Consider the following 16,642-nt stretch of genomic DNA (forward strand, 5'->3'; position numbering starts at 1 on the left):
CGAAGTTCATATACCCTTGCAGCTATTGCAAAAATTAAATATTCTTGAAAACATTAAAATTATGATTTACTTGCTTAGAAAAATTTAAGCAATGATGATTTGCTTCTTAATTATTCGATAGTTCCTAATGCACCTATACGATATCGTTTTACTATTTTAATAAAACTAAAAACGTAACTCTGAACTGTCAAATTATTAATAAATCAAAAAGAATTTAAAACAAGAAAGGAAGCAAACTTCGACAATCTGAAGTTTATATACCCTTGCAGCTATTGCAAAAATTATATATTCGTGAAAACATTAAAATTATCAATTACTTGCGTATATGTTTAAAAACATTGAAGATATGAAGATTTGCAGCTTAATTATTCGAAAGTTCCTATGGCAATTACATTATATAGTTTTCCGATTTTAATATAATTGAAAGCGTAATTCGAAACTGTCAAATTATAAATAGGTCAAAAAGAATTTTTAAAAAAAATTACAAAATAGAAAAGTAACATTACAAAAATTTTTTTTTTTATTTTTTCCATGGGAGCTATATGATATAATCGTCCGATTTTGATGAAATTTAAGCCGTTATTCTTAAATATTTAACCATTACTATATGTCGAAGAAACTAACAAAAAATTAAAAAAACAGCAAAGTTATAATTTTTATACCCTTTCAGAGGGTATTATAATTTCAGTCAGAATTTTGCAACGCAGTGAAGAAGACATTTCCGACCCTATAAAGTATATATATTCTTGATCAGCATCACTAGGCGAGTCGATCTAGCCATGTCCGTCTGTCCATCTGTACGTCTGTCCGTCCGTTTCTACGCAAACTAGTCTCTCAGTTTTAAAGCTATCTGCATGAACCATTACTATTTGTCGAAGCTATAAAAAAACAATTAAAAACAAGAAAGAAAGCAAACTTCGGCAAGCCGAAGTTCATATACCCTTGCAGCTATTGCAAGAATTAATACTTTTGAAAACATTAAAATTACGATTTGCGTATAGGTTGAAAAACATTAGATAATTATTTTATATATTTTTATTATTTCTATGGGAGCTATGTGATATAGTCGTCCGATTATGATGAAATTAATACCGTAATTCTGAAATAATGAAAAAAAAATGAAAAACAGCAAAGTTATAATTTTTTTTTATTTATTTTTCCGATTGTTTCTATGGGAGCGATATGCTATAGTCGTCCGATCCGGCTCGTTCCGACTTATATACTACCTGCAATAGAAAGACAACTTTTGGGAAAGTTTCATGCAGATAGCTTTAAAACTGAGAGACAAGTTTGCGTAGAAACGGACGGACATGGCTAGATCGACTTTCCTAGTGATGCTGATCAAAAAAAATATATACTTTATATGGTCGGAGAGGTCTTCTTCTGTCGACTTCTGACAGAAATTATAATACCCTCTGCAAGAGTATGAAAATTACAAACTAGAAAATTTACATTTTTGAAAATTTAATTTTTTGTAATATTTGTATTGTTTCCATGGGAGCTGTATGTTATAGTCGTCCGATGAAATTTAAACCGTAATTCAGAAATATTTAACCATTACTATATATCGAAAAACTAACAAAAAAATTAAAAAACACCAAAGTTATAATTTTTTTTATTTATTTTTATGATTGTTCCTATGGGAGCCTTATGCTATAGTCGTCCGATCCGGCTCGTTCCGACTTATATACTACCTGCAACAGAAAGACAACTTTTGGGAAAGCTTTATGCAGATAGCTTTAAACTTGAGAGACTAGTTTGCATAGAAACGGACGGACAGACGGACATGACTAGATCGACTCTCCTAGTAATGCTGATCAAGAATATATGTGAGCGAAATTATAATACCCTCTGCAAGGGTATAAAAAACGGTAGACAGTAAACGGTGCTAATGTGAATTGGCTATTACTACCCCCTCTATATTAATTGGAACTTACCAACTTGAGCACTGACGCGTCCAATAAGAGACAAACATAGCAAAAGCACCAGTGAAATTGTTTCGGGAGCCCTCAATGTCTCTCGTTTCGGTTTGGGTGTAAGTATACCCTTTCCTGAACGTCTCGCCAACATATTTTTAGCCTTACAAACTATAGGGTTAGCTTGTCGCTCGCAGCTTGTCCAAAATGGTGTTTAAGAGTTTTAACGGCTTTGATTTGTTTGATTAGTTCGATTTAACTCATTCAATGTTCATGAGTTCGTTAGAACTGTGTCTCCTCTTAAGCCATGAGAAATTTCGCATTTGCTGAAAGAAATAAAATAATTAAACTAAAAATTAGACTTATTTGTAAAACGGCTTTGCCATATCCCAAGAATAGAAACTCACATAATGAACAATACAAAAAATATGAAACAAATATTTTGTAGAAATCGAATGTTAAAATATATATTTTTTAACACCTTCTATATGGGAATTTGAGGCGGTAAGAATGGTCCTTGCCGCAAAGAAAGACAAAGAAAAAACTTTCAAAGTCTGCAAGTCTTCCAAAGTCTTGCCGCTTTTTCCGAAACCCATAACCACAAAAAAAGGAAACAAACTTCAGCAAGCCGAAGTTTATATACCCTTGCACCTATTGCACAAATTAAATATTTATTTAGAGCACCTAAATTTCGAATTATGTGGGTATAAGATTTTAACCTCAGGTATTAAACAAATTTTAAGTTCAAAAGAATTTAAAAAAAAATTGAAAATTAGAGAAGTTATAATTTTTTTTTTCATTTACTTTAGTATTCCGCTTTTATATTTTTTTTCTTTTTTTTCCCGATGGTTTCTATGGGAGCTACATGTTATAGTCGTCCGATCTGGCTCGTTCCGACATATGTACTACCTGCAATTAGAAGACAACTTTTGGAAAAGTTTTATGCAGATAGCTTTAAAACTAAGAGCATAAAAACGAACGGACGGACAGACGGACGGACGGACAGACGAGTTGAGAGACGAACGGACATGGGGTCGGAAATGCATCCTTTACTACGTTACAAAAATAATTAATAAATAATAAAACCAAACTGGGAAGCAAACATTGGCAAGCCCAAGTTTTCATACATGTTCTTTAAAACATCTAAATTTCGATTTAAATGCGTATATGTTATAAAAATTGAAGCAATCATGATATGCAGCTCATTTATTCGATCGTTCCCATGACAGCTTTATTACATATATTTCCAATTTTACTAAAATTAAAACCCTATTTCTTAAATAATAAGCCATTATTATAGATTGAAGTATATTCAAATCAATTGAATAACAGCGAAGTAGTAATTTCTTCATATTCCCTTTTGTTGGAGCTTTACAATATTCTCGTCCAATTTTAATGAAACTAAAACCGTTTTTCTTAAATATTCAGGCCTGTTTCGGGATTCCCTCGCCAGTGAACTTGATAACATTTGCGAATTTGCGTTTTCCCAAACAAAATCAGCTGACTGGCAGCTGTCCCCTATGTTGTCAGAGTTTTGCTGCCTCAGGGCTGATGAAAAAGGTCCCAATGAAACACGTTTCGCAAAAATAGAACATTAAATAAAGCGGTAATAAGAACAAAAATACTTTTAAATTTAACATTGGTTATATAACTATCTTATCATATTTAAATGGACACAAAAAAGCGTTCTTAAAATAAGTCCCAAAAAATACTGTTTTTTTCGTACCATGACAGTCCTTGCAGCCTCCTCTTAAATTTGTTCGGGAACTACAAGTAGAACAGAGGCGGCGGAGTTGCTGAAAGGCAAAATAATTTTTTAAAAGTCAAACATGTTATTATTAACCAATTTTATTAAGCAGTATTGTTCTTAAAATATCAAAGAATAAGGTAAAAATATCATCTGCACTTTAACTTATCGCAAAGTATATTAATCAATTTAATCCGCCAGCCAATTGCTTGTCGGAAAGATTACGTGAGATTTTTTCGGAATTAACAGAGAATTAACAGAGGGTATTTGGATTCCGTGTGAATCTTTCGGAAGTGAAACTGGAACAGGTCTGGGAAATTTGAATCAGTGTGAAACTTTATTGTTATTATTAACCTATTTATTATGCAGTTTGTGTTCGAAAAATATCAAAGAATACCAGTCTCTGATCAGCATTCGTTTCGAGCAGACGCGTTTTCTATTTCGTAATGACTCCATTTACTTGCTCTGAGAGCAGTGTTGTCAATACGCCTGCGCAGCTTCGCGGTTTTAAGGGGGTTTGATGTTCATCGCTGCGTCATCGCACTTTCCACACTTCGTGTGTTAATTTGCAATACAATTGCTAACCAACATGCCGAATCTATTATGGCAATGTTATAGCTGCGTAGTAAGCAATGATTCGCACTCAAAAACAGACATCTTAGAGGAACTTCGTGAACTTAAAGCCTTTACTTGCATTTAAATGCAAAGTAAACGTTAAAACCAACCAGCAGAAGAAGGCAAAAGTGATTAACAAACCTTCAGCTTCATCAACTTCCCATCATACCACTGAGGTCTTTAAGGTTGTCCCCAAGAAAAATTAAAAGAATCGTAACCACAGGAAGCGTATTATTGGTTCAGTGCACAGTTGTGATCAACTTGAATTCCCAGCAAGAGATTTAGCATATTGGATAATTCGCTGTAACCACAAAGCCAGAGGCACTGTGTAAGCTTGTTACTGGCAAGTAAAAGTAAGTTCTGACAGCATGTCATGACATTCCTTAACAAAAAGAGATGTAGATCTAAGCATTACCAGACTGCTTTACCGGTGAATTCTGGCCACAATCAGTTAAGGTTAGCCGATTCATTCACAGGGATAGACAGCACTTGGAGTCTACAGTTGTGGACATATTGGGTGGAGAACCATTACGTGCATGTACCCCTACCAAGGCTTCCATCAAAAAAACCCCCAATAATCGACGTCGCTGGCACTGACGTCATTAGCGGTTCACTTTCGTGCATCATTTATAACTGCAGTTCTCAACTTCATCACCAACGACAAATGCATTAGCTGGTGCTTACACCCGCAGCTGTATTCGCAACAATAACAATATTAGATGATCTCTTCGGTTTCCTTGTGCACCTCTGTACTTGGAATGGGTCCGCTCTCATACGGCGCTCTCCTCGGAGTTTCGCTCTCCCATTTGCCGTTTTGTGTGCATATGATAGATATGATATTTTCGCGGAACATTGCATTCAAGCTTGAGCTATTGAGCTACTGACTTCGCCTAGGCATTTGACAAGGTTTCTCACTCTGCCTTCCAAGTAAAACTTTCCAAGCTTTGGTATTCATTCTTCTTTTGTAAATTGGATCTCAAATTATTTGGCAAACCGATTTTATTATGTTGAAGTCAGCTGGCTTGTATCTAACTCCTATGAAGCAACCTCTCGTCATCCTCAAGTACTCTTGGTCCTTTGCTCTTGGTTATTTTCATTAATGATGCGGATGACCTTAAAATTTACAAGCCAGTGAATTCCATTAATGACAATCATTTGCTACAATCTGACTTGATCAAAATCAGTTTATTGTGTATACTGAACAATTTGCCTCTCAACCTAAATAAATGTTATGTTGTTCGCTATAGTAAACGTATCTTAGTTAATATTTCAACATATGTATGTTATAAATAACCAATCACTCTCTACACTTATTGAGATTATGGATCCTCTTTGTTTATTAATCATATAAGCCTTATGTATATGTACTGCCGAAAGCATATGCAATGTTCGGATTTGTCAAAAGAAACTCTGTACTGTTTGTACTGGAATATGCTTCCTTTATGTACATATTAATTTGCTCGCTTACTTTAGCCAATGTTGCCTACTGCATACCTGCAGTCTAGTAGATAGACGTTCAATAGCGAGCTTGCTCTTTCTCAATATTATAATAAAAGGTAAAATGATAATCCCTTTCTATTAAAATCAATTAAATTTAACGTTCCAGCCAGTAATCTCCGTACCCTCATCCCATTTAACGAAAGTGCTGCGAGAACCAATTATGCGCGGAATGAGCCAATTTTAAGAGCTTTGAGACTGTTTAACTCCTTGTCAGCGCGTATTCGATTGGATTGGGGATCTAAAAACGATGTGCTTATGCAATTGCATAAGAAATTATTTTTAAATAATATCTATTTTTATAGTTAAGTTATTCCATAAGACAGATGAGGATTTAATCCTTCGGCGAATAAATAAATTAATAAGTGAGACGTGTTTTTTTGGGACCTTTTTCAACGCCTTTGGCAACTCTGGTTCCCAACACTACTTGTGAAAGGTTCACAACATTGTTGCGTAATAGATTTAGTAAATTAAAATTTAGTAACATATTTGACTTTTTAAAAATTATTTTGTGATGGCACCTCAGAATCGCTTCGATTCTAACCTACTCGAGTTTTGCAAATCCGCCGCCTCTGTTCTAGTTTCCAAACGAATTTGATAGTAACAAAGCAAGGGTTGTCATAGTACGAAAAACAAATTTTTTCTTGGGACTTATTTTTAGCAAGCACTTTTCGGTTTGTTTTTATATGGTTAAATTACCTAAGTTTACTTTAAAAAGTGTTTTTGTTCTTATTACCCCTTAATTTAATGTACTTAATGTGCAAAGCGTGTTGTGTTGGGATCTTTTTATCGTCTTTGGCAACTTTTGTCCCAAACACTACTTCTAAAATGTTTGCAACACTGGTGCCAAGCAGCTGATTCACGCACAAAATTTAAAATACAAAATGTACAACCCGGTTGCCAGGAAACGAAGGACTGCCGCAAGCTGGATATCATGGGCAATCCAGGGATGCCCTAAGTCGGGTCAATAAGGAAAAGAAATAGATCTTTGTCAAGATTGCAAAAGTCTGCAAAATTTCAGTTGTTAAAGTAATTTCGAAATATTAGTTACTCACTGGCGATCTGACAAATAAAAAATGTTAGCATTGCATCTTAAATTTCGGTTATTGCGTTTAATGTCAAACAGTTGTTGTCTTCTACTTGTTATTTGCCAAAAGTTGCTAAAATCAAACAAACAACGTTTGAATTATTTCGGGCAATACAGCAGATTTCCACACGAGTTGTTCAACACTTTTGTTGGTCAGCTTCCATCACTGCCATTAAATTAAGTAGAATTTGTTATTTTTGGCTACCAATGATGCATAAAGATTAGGAACTGCAGCGGCCAAATGTTGATCAGAGATTGGCCTGGAAAACTTAGGCAAATCATAGGCTTTTGTTAAGAGCAGTAGCGGCAGTCAGCTGTTTTATTTCCCTAGTCCTTTAGTTTTAAAACTATCTGCATAAATCTTTCCCAAAAATATTATTTCTCTTGCAGGTAGTTTAGAAGTGGAAAAAAAAGGCTACTGATTATGTTCAAACCAAAACTTTTCATATAAAAATACCTCTTAGTAAAGTAAAAAGGTCGTGACGATCGCAACTTCAACATACTCAATTTCTGATATCAAATTTGGTAACGACTAAATAAATACACTTTTTAAATTTTCCTAATCGGAACGATGAGATAAAAATGGCCTGTGTATGCAAAATACCTGGTTGAAACGGTCAGAATGTAAACATTTTAAACTTTTTCTTTACATTTTTGAAACGTCTTGGTATGCACAACATATTCTATTAAGAATATCTTCCGATTACTAACTCGTTACTATCGTACCAACACAGCAAACGTAGTCTCCTATGCACACATTCTTGATGTGCATCGTCACTTAATTAGATAAATAAATATAAGTTTTGCACTCGTAGCGATAAAAAAAAAATGAAGAACATAATAATATTTAAGAGCTCATCACCTGAGGAAAAAAATCTAACAAAAACTAAATTGGAATAATGTTCAGTGCTGTATCGGAATGCATCTTTTACTGTTCATGTCTTCATTTTATATCCGTTACCAGTTACAGGTAGAAGGAATCGTTTTCGACCCTATAAAGAATGTGTATGCTTTCATGATCAAAACTAATTGCCGAGTCGATCTAGCCATTTGCGTCAGATCTCGAAAACTATCAAAGCAAGACATTTGTGATTTGAAATGCAGATACTAATAATTCTTACCCAGCGCAAGTTTTTTCAAACCGAGCTACGCCCACTCTAACGTCCACAAATGCCAAAAGTCACGTCACTCTGAGAGATGTTAGACCTTAGTTATTAGACTCTGTGTGTTTCGGGCTTTTTTGTCGTTAGACACAAGAAATTTTTTTAAATCGAGCTATTATGTTAGAAGTTATAGGGCTATTAAGTCATCTGCCGCCGCTCTGTCGCTGTTCGTATACTTTTCTCATTACTAGTAATGCAGACTGTATACGCCCTGCATTACAAGGCGGCCATGTCTATGGCAAAGTAATCCAGGTTGTAATCCATTCTCTCCTGATTACTGGAGGTGAAAAATGCATTCGTAATCGATTTCGTAATGGCAATTTTTGCCGCTGGATGGCGTTCTCTCTTGATTTTTAATGAAAAAAGATAATATTGAAAATGACCAAAAATTTCTCCTGAATTGCGATTAAAATCTGAACAATACACTTTGTTTTTCTGTGTTTTGTATTCCTAAGTGTTGGAAATTCGTGTCTATACCGACCAGCCTGGACGTCATGTCCAATTTGCGCACAAGCATTTGTCTTTGGTGACCGACTGTTATTGCCTGGGCTGTTGCATGTGTTCATGAAATAAATTTTCGCTGTGGTTACCAAACCGTAAATTAAAATGTGCACACCAAAAAGAAAGTCAAGTTAAAACATTCTCTCTTATACTACAAACATTTTTTCTTATTTTAAAGTTATTTTCTTAAAGTACAGCCAACGAAATTTAGAGGAATGAATTCGATTGAATTTCAGCAAAATATTAAATTTGTTTACATTCAAAAAAAATCTCTGAGATTAATATTTGGCTTAAATAAATAACATACATTTTTTGGGATCAATTTAATCCTAAATGATTGACAGGTTTATTGTGACACGGATAATCGCTTGTTTCGATGTTCAAACTTCGAGTCAGCTATCGATCTATAAATTTAAATAAGGTGGGTTCATTGTTTATAATATTATAGCATATATTAATAATATATTATAAAAACAAGAAAGGAAGCAAACTTCGGAAGCCGAAGTTTATATAACCTTGCAGCTATTGCAAGAATTAAATATTTTTGAAAACATTAAAATTATGATTTACTTGCGTATATGTCTAAAAACATTGAAGCAATGATGATTTGCAGCTCAATTATTAGATAGTTATTTTATATAATTTTATTATTTTTATGGGAGCTATATGATATAGACGTCCGATTTTGATGAAATTAAAACCGTAATTCTGAAATATTTAACCATTACTATATGTCGAAGAACTTATAGAAAAATTTAAAAACATCAAAGTTATAATTTTTTTTTTCCTATGGGAGCTATATGCTATAGTCGTCTGATTTTGATGAAATTTAAACCGTAATTCTAAAATATTTAACCATTACTATATCTTGAAGAACTAAAAAAAAAATTAAAAAACAGAAAAGTTATAATTTTTTTTTTTTTTTATTTTTCCGATTGTTCCTATGGGAGCTATATGCTATATTCGTCCGATCCGGCTCGTTCCGACTTGTATACTACCTGCAATAGAAAGACAACTTTTGGGAAAGTTTCATGCAGATAGCTTTAAAACTGAGAGACTAGTTTGCGTAGAAATGGACGGACAAACGGACAGACGGACGGACAAACGGACATGGCTAGATCGACTCGCCTAGTGATGCTGATCAAGAATATATATACTTTATAGGGTCGGAGAAGTCTCCTTCACTGCGTTGCAAACTTCTGACTGAAACTATAACACCCTCTGCAAGGGTATAATAAGTTAATAACAAGTAATTTAATTGTGGAATTATCAGGTTTTATCAATTTTAGCACTTCAAATGAACACAAAAGACCGACGGGAGGGGGTAACGGTCGTTTTCAAATTAAATTTCTATAAATATGTATGTATAACAAACAATTAAATTGAAAGAAAATTGAAGTGACACATTTAGCCGTTTTAATTTGGCCGATTCTCATTTGAGAACGAAATGCTTTAAAAATAACTTATGAACTCAATTTGAGTTTTTTCGGTCTGAAAGTTTTTATTCAAACTGAGTTATTTAAACTCAAACTAAGAAATTTTGATCTTGCATTTTTTTTTGAGTACAAATATTCTCAGATTGAGGGCAATGTACTGGATTACTTTTGTCTGTGTCCCTTAAGAACAATTTCCTCGCGACATGTTCAAAAAAATGGAAAACAATTCTAAATGGTTTGATAAGCTTCCGAAAAACACCTGCTCCCGATAATTTTCAAATTTTCAGGGTCAATGTATTTTGGTCTATAATATGAACTTTATCAAAAAAACTTTTAAATAAACGTTGAAGATATAGTTGAAATATACACTTCATGTTTTGTGACTCAAAATAGAAAAGTTACGTTTTAAAAAAAAATGTGTTTTTAATATTTGTATTGTTTCTATGGGACTATAGCATATAGCTCTCATAGGCACAATCGGAAGAATAAAGGAAAAAATTCTAACTTTGGTGTTTTTTAATTTTTTTGTTAGTTCTTCGAGATATAGTAATGGTTAAATATTTCAGAATTACGTTTTAAATTTCATCAAAATCGGACGACTATAGCTCCCATAGGAACAATCATAAAAATAAATAAAAAAATTATAACTTTGGTGTTTTAAAATTTTTTTTTTTTAGTTCTTCGGTATAAAGTAGTGGTTATATATTTTAAAATTACGGTTTAAATTTCATCAAAATCGGACGAGTATAGCTTATAGCTCCCATAGGAACAATCGTATAGCTGCCATAGGAACTATCGAATAATTAAGCTGCAAATCATCATAGCTTTAATGTTTTTAAACATACAAGCAAGTAAATCATAATTTTAACGTTTTCAAGAGTATTTAGTTTTTGAAATAGCTGCAAGGGTATATGAACTTCGGCTTTCCAAAGTTTGCTTCCTTTCTTGTTGTTAATGTTTTTATATATTTATAGATATTTTATAAGCCATGCCTTGATTATTATAAATAAAATATAATACTTCTACTTCTATATGCGACGATGACAACTTTAACATTAAAATAAGTGTGAAAAAGTGGGTTTTTTATTTTTTAATTTTTCGTTTAGGATAGCTCTTAATCATCTCTATCAATGGTAATAAACTAGGCTAAACATATCCAGTAACTTTTGGAATTAAAAAAATACATGAATTTCAGACGCGACAAAAATATAACAGCAATTTACAAAACGTGATATCCTTTTTTCCCAGATTTTGCTAGCATTCATCTAAGCAAGTTTTATTGAAAAATTTTCTTTTTAAATGAACATATATTTCGGACGCGACAAATTGCTACAAAACAAAAAATTGCTAATTTTGTTTTCTTGGAATGTAGAGATATATTTTTTGTTTTATTATATTTATCATGAAATATTTGGCGACAATATTTCAACAATTAGGCACTTTTTTAAGTTAACAGTCAGATTATATCTGACTTTTTCTACGGCAGCCATATGAGTTTGTGGTTGGAATTTGGTAAGCGTCGTTAAGTAAATGCTTAATTGTGTTTAATCATACTAGCTAAAATATTGAAATCTTTCTTCAATAAACAAGTCAGTTTTTGGACTATGTTGCCCATTACGAAAGTAGTTTTTAGTTTATTTTCTTATTGAGTGTGCTGTAAGGCCTACGTTAATTTAAAATTTGTTAATTTAAATATGTAGTGTATTTTTCTTACACCTGCAACGGTACGTTTCAATTTTTGAGACGTATCAAAATAGTTCCACTCAATATTTTCGCAGCCAAAATGGTACAAAAAATCTATTAAGTTACGGACGATAAATTTTTTTTTTTAATTGCGAGCTGCTGCCATCAGAACAGTTGCAACAACCTTGACTCGGAAAGTTAACTAAAAAATCAGAGAGCATATAACAATCATTTTTTTTAGATATAAGTTTATAAGTTTAAATCACTTGCTTTTAAGTGTTGTAAACAAATTTTCATCATTGAAAGCTTACTCTATTCTTTTAAACACCATCATGGACTAAAAACAATTCGACGCTTTCAAATGTGTAATAAACGATTATGATCAAGAATATTCTCTTTTGATACCGACACCCCCAGATGCTTACAAGATTATATATTTACTCCCAGTTGCCATAAAACTGGTTCTTCAATGAAACATTTCATGTTTGAGGAGAAATTATAAAGCCTAGAAGAAAATATATTGTCAGTATTTAAATTTTATGTGCAAAATATAGTTTCTGGAGGGATGATTTATTAAGAACAAAAGAAAGTATAAACAGACAGTTATTTTTAAAAATTACCTAAAGAGTTTCAGGTTTAAACCGATTCCTTTCTAATTTTTTTTTTAAACCGTTTAATAATATTTGCACAGAGCAAGAGATCTTTAAAAAGAATTTTTTGGATGAGTTATTTGAAAACCAATTGTTTTTAGAATCAACAATGAAGTTCAGAAAGTGAAAAAAGCTTTAAGTTCACTCTAGCTGCCGGTAATGTTAAGTACATCCCTGAATGCCTATCGAATTTCAGATTAAAAGTATTTCGAATTAAATATATTAAAACACTCCGAACTAGATTTTCTCAATACACTAATTCCGACTTATGTAAAAAAATTGTCATTTCAAAGGCGAATTAGTTATTCCCATTTTTTGGTTTCTCGATGGATTTGAGTCAAATATTTATTAGGGTGATTTTACAGTGGTTATATAATAACTTCTTCAAAAAACTATGAAATATTTTTACCGATAATTTCGTAGATTAATATATGGTAATTCAAAATGGTCATAGAAATTTTGTTTGCTTAACTGTAAATTAAAAAAAAAATAATCGAATATCGGGTTTACTGCTCTTTTTGATTTCCGGTCCGGTGCTCTTTGACCTGATTCCAATGAATTTCTTAACGTACTTTTTAACTTTTTTGTTTAATATAAATAACTTAAGAAATAACTTTTTTAACTTGATCATTTCAATTTTAAATTTTATTTTATAATCTTAAAAGTTTTCATTTAAGTCTATATCAAATAAAACTTCTCTTAACGAGGTCAAAAAACGTGACGATCGCACCTACGACTCACAAAATTTCTGATGTTAAATTTTGTGACGAAAAATTATTAAGCATTCAACTTAATAAATACACATTTTAAAATTTATTTTAAATTTTACATAAATTTAAAATTATTTTTAATTGTTAAAAACTCCATTACGATTTTTGTCATAATCAAATTAGCCTTGCATAGTTTTCTGCTTATTCAAATACGCATAAAATTATAATAAAAAGTAAAGCGAAGTGGGTTCCGCGGTATAGCTAAGATCAATAAGATCCGATGCTTGACCATATTTTTAACAATGCAGCTCATATAATAGGATTTACTTACCGCAAAATAATTTAAACTTTTAAAAGTCAAATAATAACCAATTTAATTATGCAGTATTGCTAGTTTTTCAAAAAGTCGTAAAACAAACTTTTTTTCTAACGACCTCCCCAACACAAAGAAAATTATTCCTGAATTCTTAAACAAGTGCTTAAAATTGGTTGAAATTGAGAAACGATATAGAAAACTTTTATTTTGTTTAAATATACCAAAAAAAATTATTTTTTAAATAACTTTTGAAAGAAGCATTTCGACGGTTATTTAAATTTAAAATGTGTTAAAAAAGTGTAATATTTTATCAACCCAAGCTTAGGAACTCCACTTAAAAAATGTTTAGTATGTCACTTTCACTGCCCGTTGTTCTCAACCAATCAATATTCCTAAAGTCTTGGTATGCAATTCGTATTCATTTAGCGATACCTTTCGATTGGTGTATTACTCGTCACGATCGGACCATCAAAGCAGATTTTCAATTCTGCGGCTATATATAGTAGTCTCCGATACACACGCTCTTGGCGCGCATCGTCAATACATGTTCTGCCGTTCATAGTATGTGTGCCGACCAGTGCTGTAGATATTCTCCACAGTTTTTTGAAAGCACCATTTTCCATATGCCTTACTGAAGAAAGAAATCGCTTTTGCTTTGAACCTTGAAAAATATTGTTTTATAAAGAATATGCAGAGGGTATTATAATTTCAGTCAGACAGTCGAATAAGCCTCGTCTAGTCTCTTAGTTTTAAGTCATGAAACTGACACCAAAGTTGTCTTCCTTTTGTAGGTAGTATATAAGTCGGAACGAACCGGATATAGCTCTCATAGGAACAATCGAGATATAGTAATTTTTTTTTTTTTGCGCGGTGTCTCACGGTTTATCCCCACCCATCCGACCGTAGGGCGCAGTCGTGTGTCGTACGGCACGATTCTCGAGAGGATAGACGCGAGATGAAAAAATAATGATAAAAGCCCGGGGAAAAATTAGATCTAAATTTTTTTTAGTGACGTAAGGATTAAACATTTTAAGAGCGAAAGTGAATGAGATTTAGATATTATAGGGTAAACTCTATTATAGTCAGAACATAATTCACTGAAAGGCTCATGCAAGTCATAATTAGATCTACAATTAATTCATATTAAGGGAATATAATTTCAACTTAATCTACTTGACACAGTGAAGGTAAGACGACCCATCTAATCAGTCTCAATACGTACAAGGTTATAAATAAAAAAAAAAGTTTGAATAAAATAATTATCAGGCCTGTTCCAGTTTTCACTTCCGAAAGATTCACACGTAATCTAAATTCCCTCTTTTAATTGTCTGTTAGCTTCCGTAAAGATCTCACGGAAACTTTCCGCCAAGCATTTGGCTGACGGACTCAGATCCGCAAGAACAGAAATTAATTCTTTTAAAATACTTTGCGAAAACTTAAGGAACAAATTATATTTTTATCTTATTCTTTGATGTTTTAAGAACCTTGTTGCATAACAGATTTGGTTATTAGCAACATATTTGACTTTTTAAAAATTATCTTGTGATGGCACCTCAGAATCGCTTCGATTTTAAGCTAATGTAGTTTTGCAAATCCGCCGCCCCTGTTCTAGTTTCTGAACGATTTGATAGAAACAAAGCAATGGTTGTCATGGTACGAAAAAAAAAAGAATTATTTTCTTGGGACTTATTTTTAGCAAGCGCTTTTCGGTTTGTTTTTATATGGTTAGAAGTGTACATTTTCTAGATTTAGCTTAGAAACAGCAGCGGGCCATAGATATTTGCCTGGAAAACTTAGGCATATCATAGGCTTTTGTTAAGAGTAATAGCGGTAGTCAGCTGTTTTATTTTTCCACCAAATAGTAATTTCCAAATAGTAATTTGCTAGCAAGCAAGGGAACTTTGATTATGTTAAAGGGAAATCGGCCAATGTTAACGAATTCAATTCCAAGTGAAAACTGGAACCGGCCTGTATATTTTATAAATGAAAAACAAAAGTTATTAAAAATATATAGTTTTTTGTACGAAAAAACTTAACCCCTTAACGAAGTTTTCTTTGTTTAAAAATATATTGGTACCGAACCCGGTCGAATTTTAAAAGTTCGGCAATTAACGTTCTTTATATAGGTATGGCATTACATTATTCGCCTCATTCATTGACGGATTCATAGAAGCTTATACTGCCTTTTTAACGTTAAATTCAAACTTTGTACTTTTTTAAATACAATTTTGCTCATTGATGTATCGGCCCGTATGTATTTTATCGAATGATATTTTTTTACCCAATTTCGTCTAGACTTTTACTATCGGGTATCGGGTTCTGTCCATTTTCTTCATTCATTGCTCTTTGGAATCGTCATACGTTAAACTTGCATCTGGATCACCAAAAGCTTGATAGACTTTTATTTTTTAATTAAATATTTAAAATGTCTTCCCGCGAGAAATCGGCGGGAGATTTTAGTAGTTAACTAATCAAAAAATCTATTTTTAAAAATATCACTTCATTTTTGGAGTGAAATGCGAAATAGTGAAATTTGTTTTAAGTTTAAATCGATATCTGAGAAAAAAGTAAGAAACCCAGCACAGCAAAAAAATCATCCCAATCAAATTTTTTTAAATGTAATGCCCACATTTAAATAATAAACAATAATAAATAAATAATACACAAGGAGCGCGAAAAACAGGCATATTTACGTTGATATACAGAAGGAATTAATGGACCAGGAGGTCCCCATAGCATCTATCATAGGCCAACATCAGTGAATAAATCATAAGGTGAGGAACAAATTTTCACTTGTTGATGTCAAAACTGTACTTAGTTTTGCGTTGATTTCCAATTTATTGGCGGAAAATAAAATTTTTGTACTCTCTTCTTTTTTTAGGTTTATTACTTTTCGTTGCTTTTGCAACAGCGGGTGCCTGTGTGAATATTTGCACACAATCAAACTGCAATTTAATAGCCTGATTCCATTGCCGCATTAGTGGACTTTTTAATTGTGCCTGATTCCATTGGCGCATTAGCATTTAGCTAATGCTACTCCGACATGTGAGTGGCACGAGCAGCTGATCTGGGTTTGTTTACTTTTGCATTTTGTCAAATCCAAAAGAAATTAATCAAAATTAATGAACATGAGTGAGTTTTCTAAACTCTGTAATGCTCAGCAGGACATCTATAACGCGACCAAGGTATTGCCAACTTGGACGACAAGGAAGAGAAGCTGATCACGTTGTTATGACGGGATTGCAATGGAGACCACCACAGTTTCCAAAAAGGGCTAGGATCCCCGTATATGTGGGAGTTATTTTATGCCAGAGATCCAGC

At 32.7% G+C, this 16,642-nt stretch overlaps 1 protein-coding gene across 1 annotated transcript in view; it reads right to left on the bottom strand.

Moving 5' to 3' along the window:
* Nucleotides 1-16,642, bottom strand: part of LOC128260242 (uncharacterized) — a 133,561-nt gene that overhangs the window by 112,199 nt on the left and 4,720 nt on the right. Inside the window, 2 exon segments of the mRNA XM_052993066.1 lie at nucleotides 1,938-2,242; nucleotides 3,643-3,712. Coding sequence (XP_052849026.1) covers nucleotides 1,938-2,070 — 133 coding nt within the window. The 5' untranslated portion in view covers nucleotides 2,071-2,242; nucleotides 3,643-3,712.

The sequence above is a fragment of the Drosophila gunungcola genome, assembly GCF_025200985.1.
Source record: "Drosophila gunungcola strain Sukarami chromosome 3L unlocalized genomic scaffold, Dgunungcola_SK_2 000031F, whole genome shotgun sequence".
Classification (NCBI taxonomy): Eukaryota; Metazoa; Arthropoda; class Insecta; order Diptera; family Drosophilidae; genus Drosophila; species Drosophila gunungcola.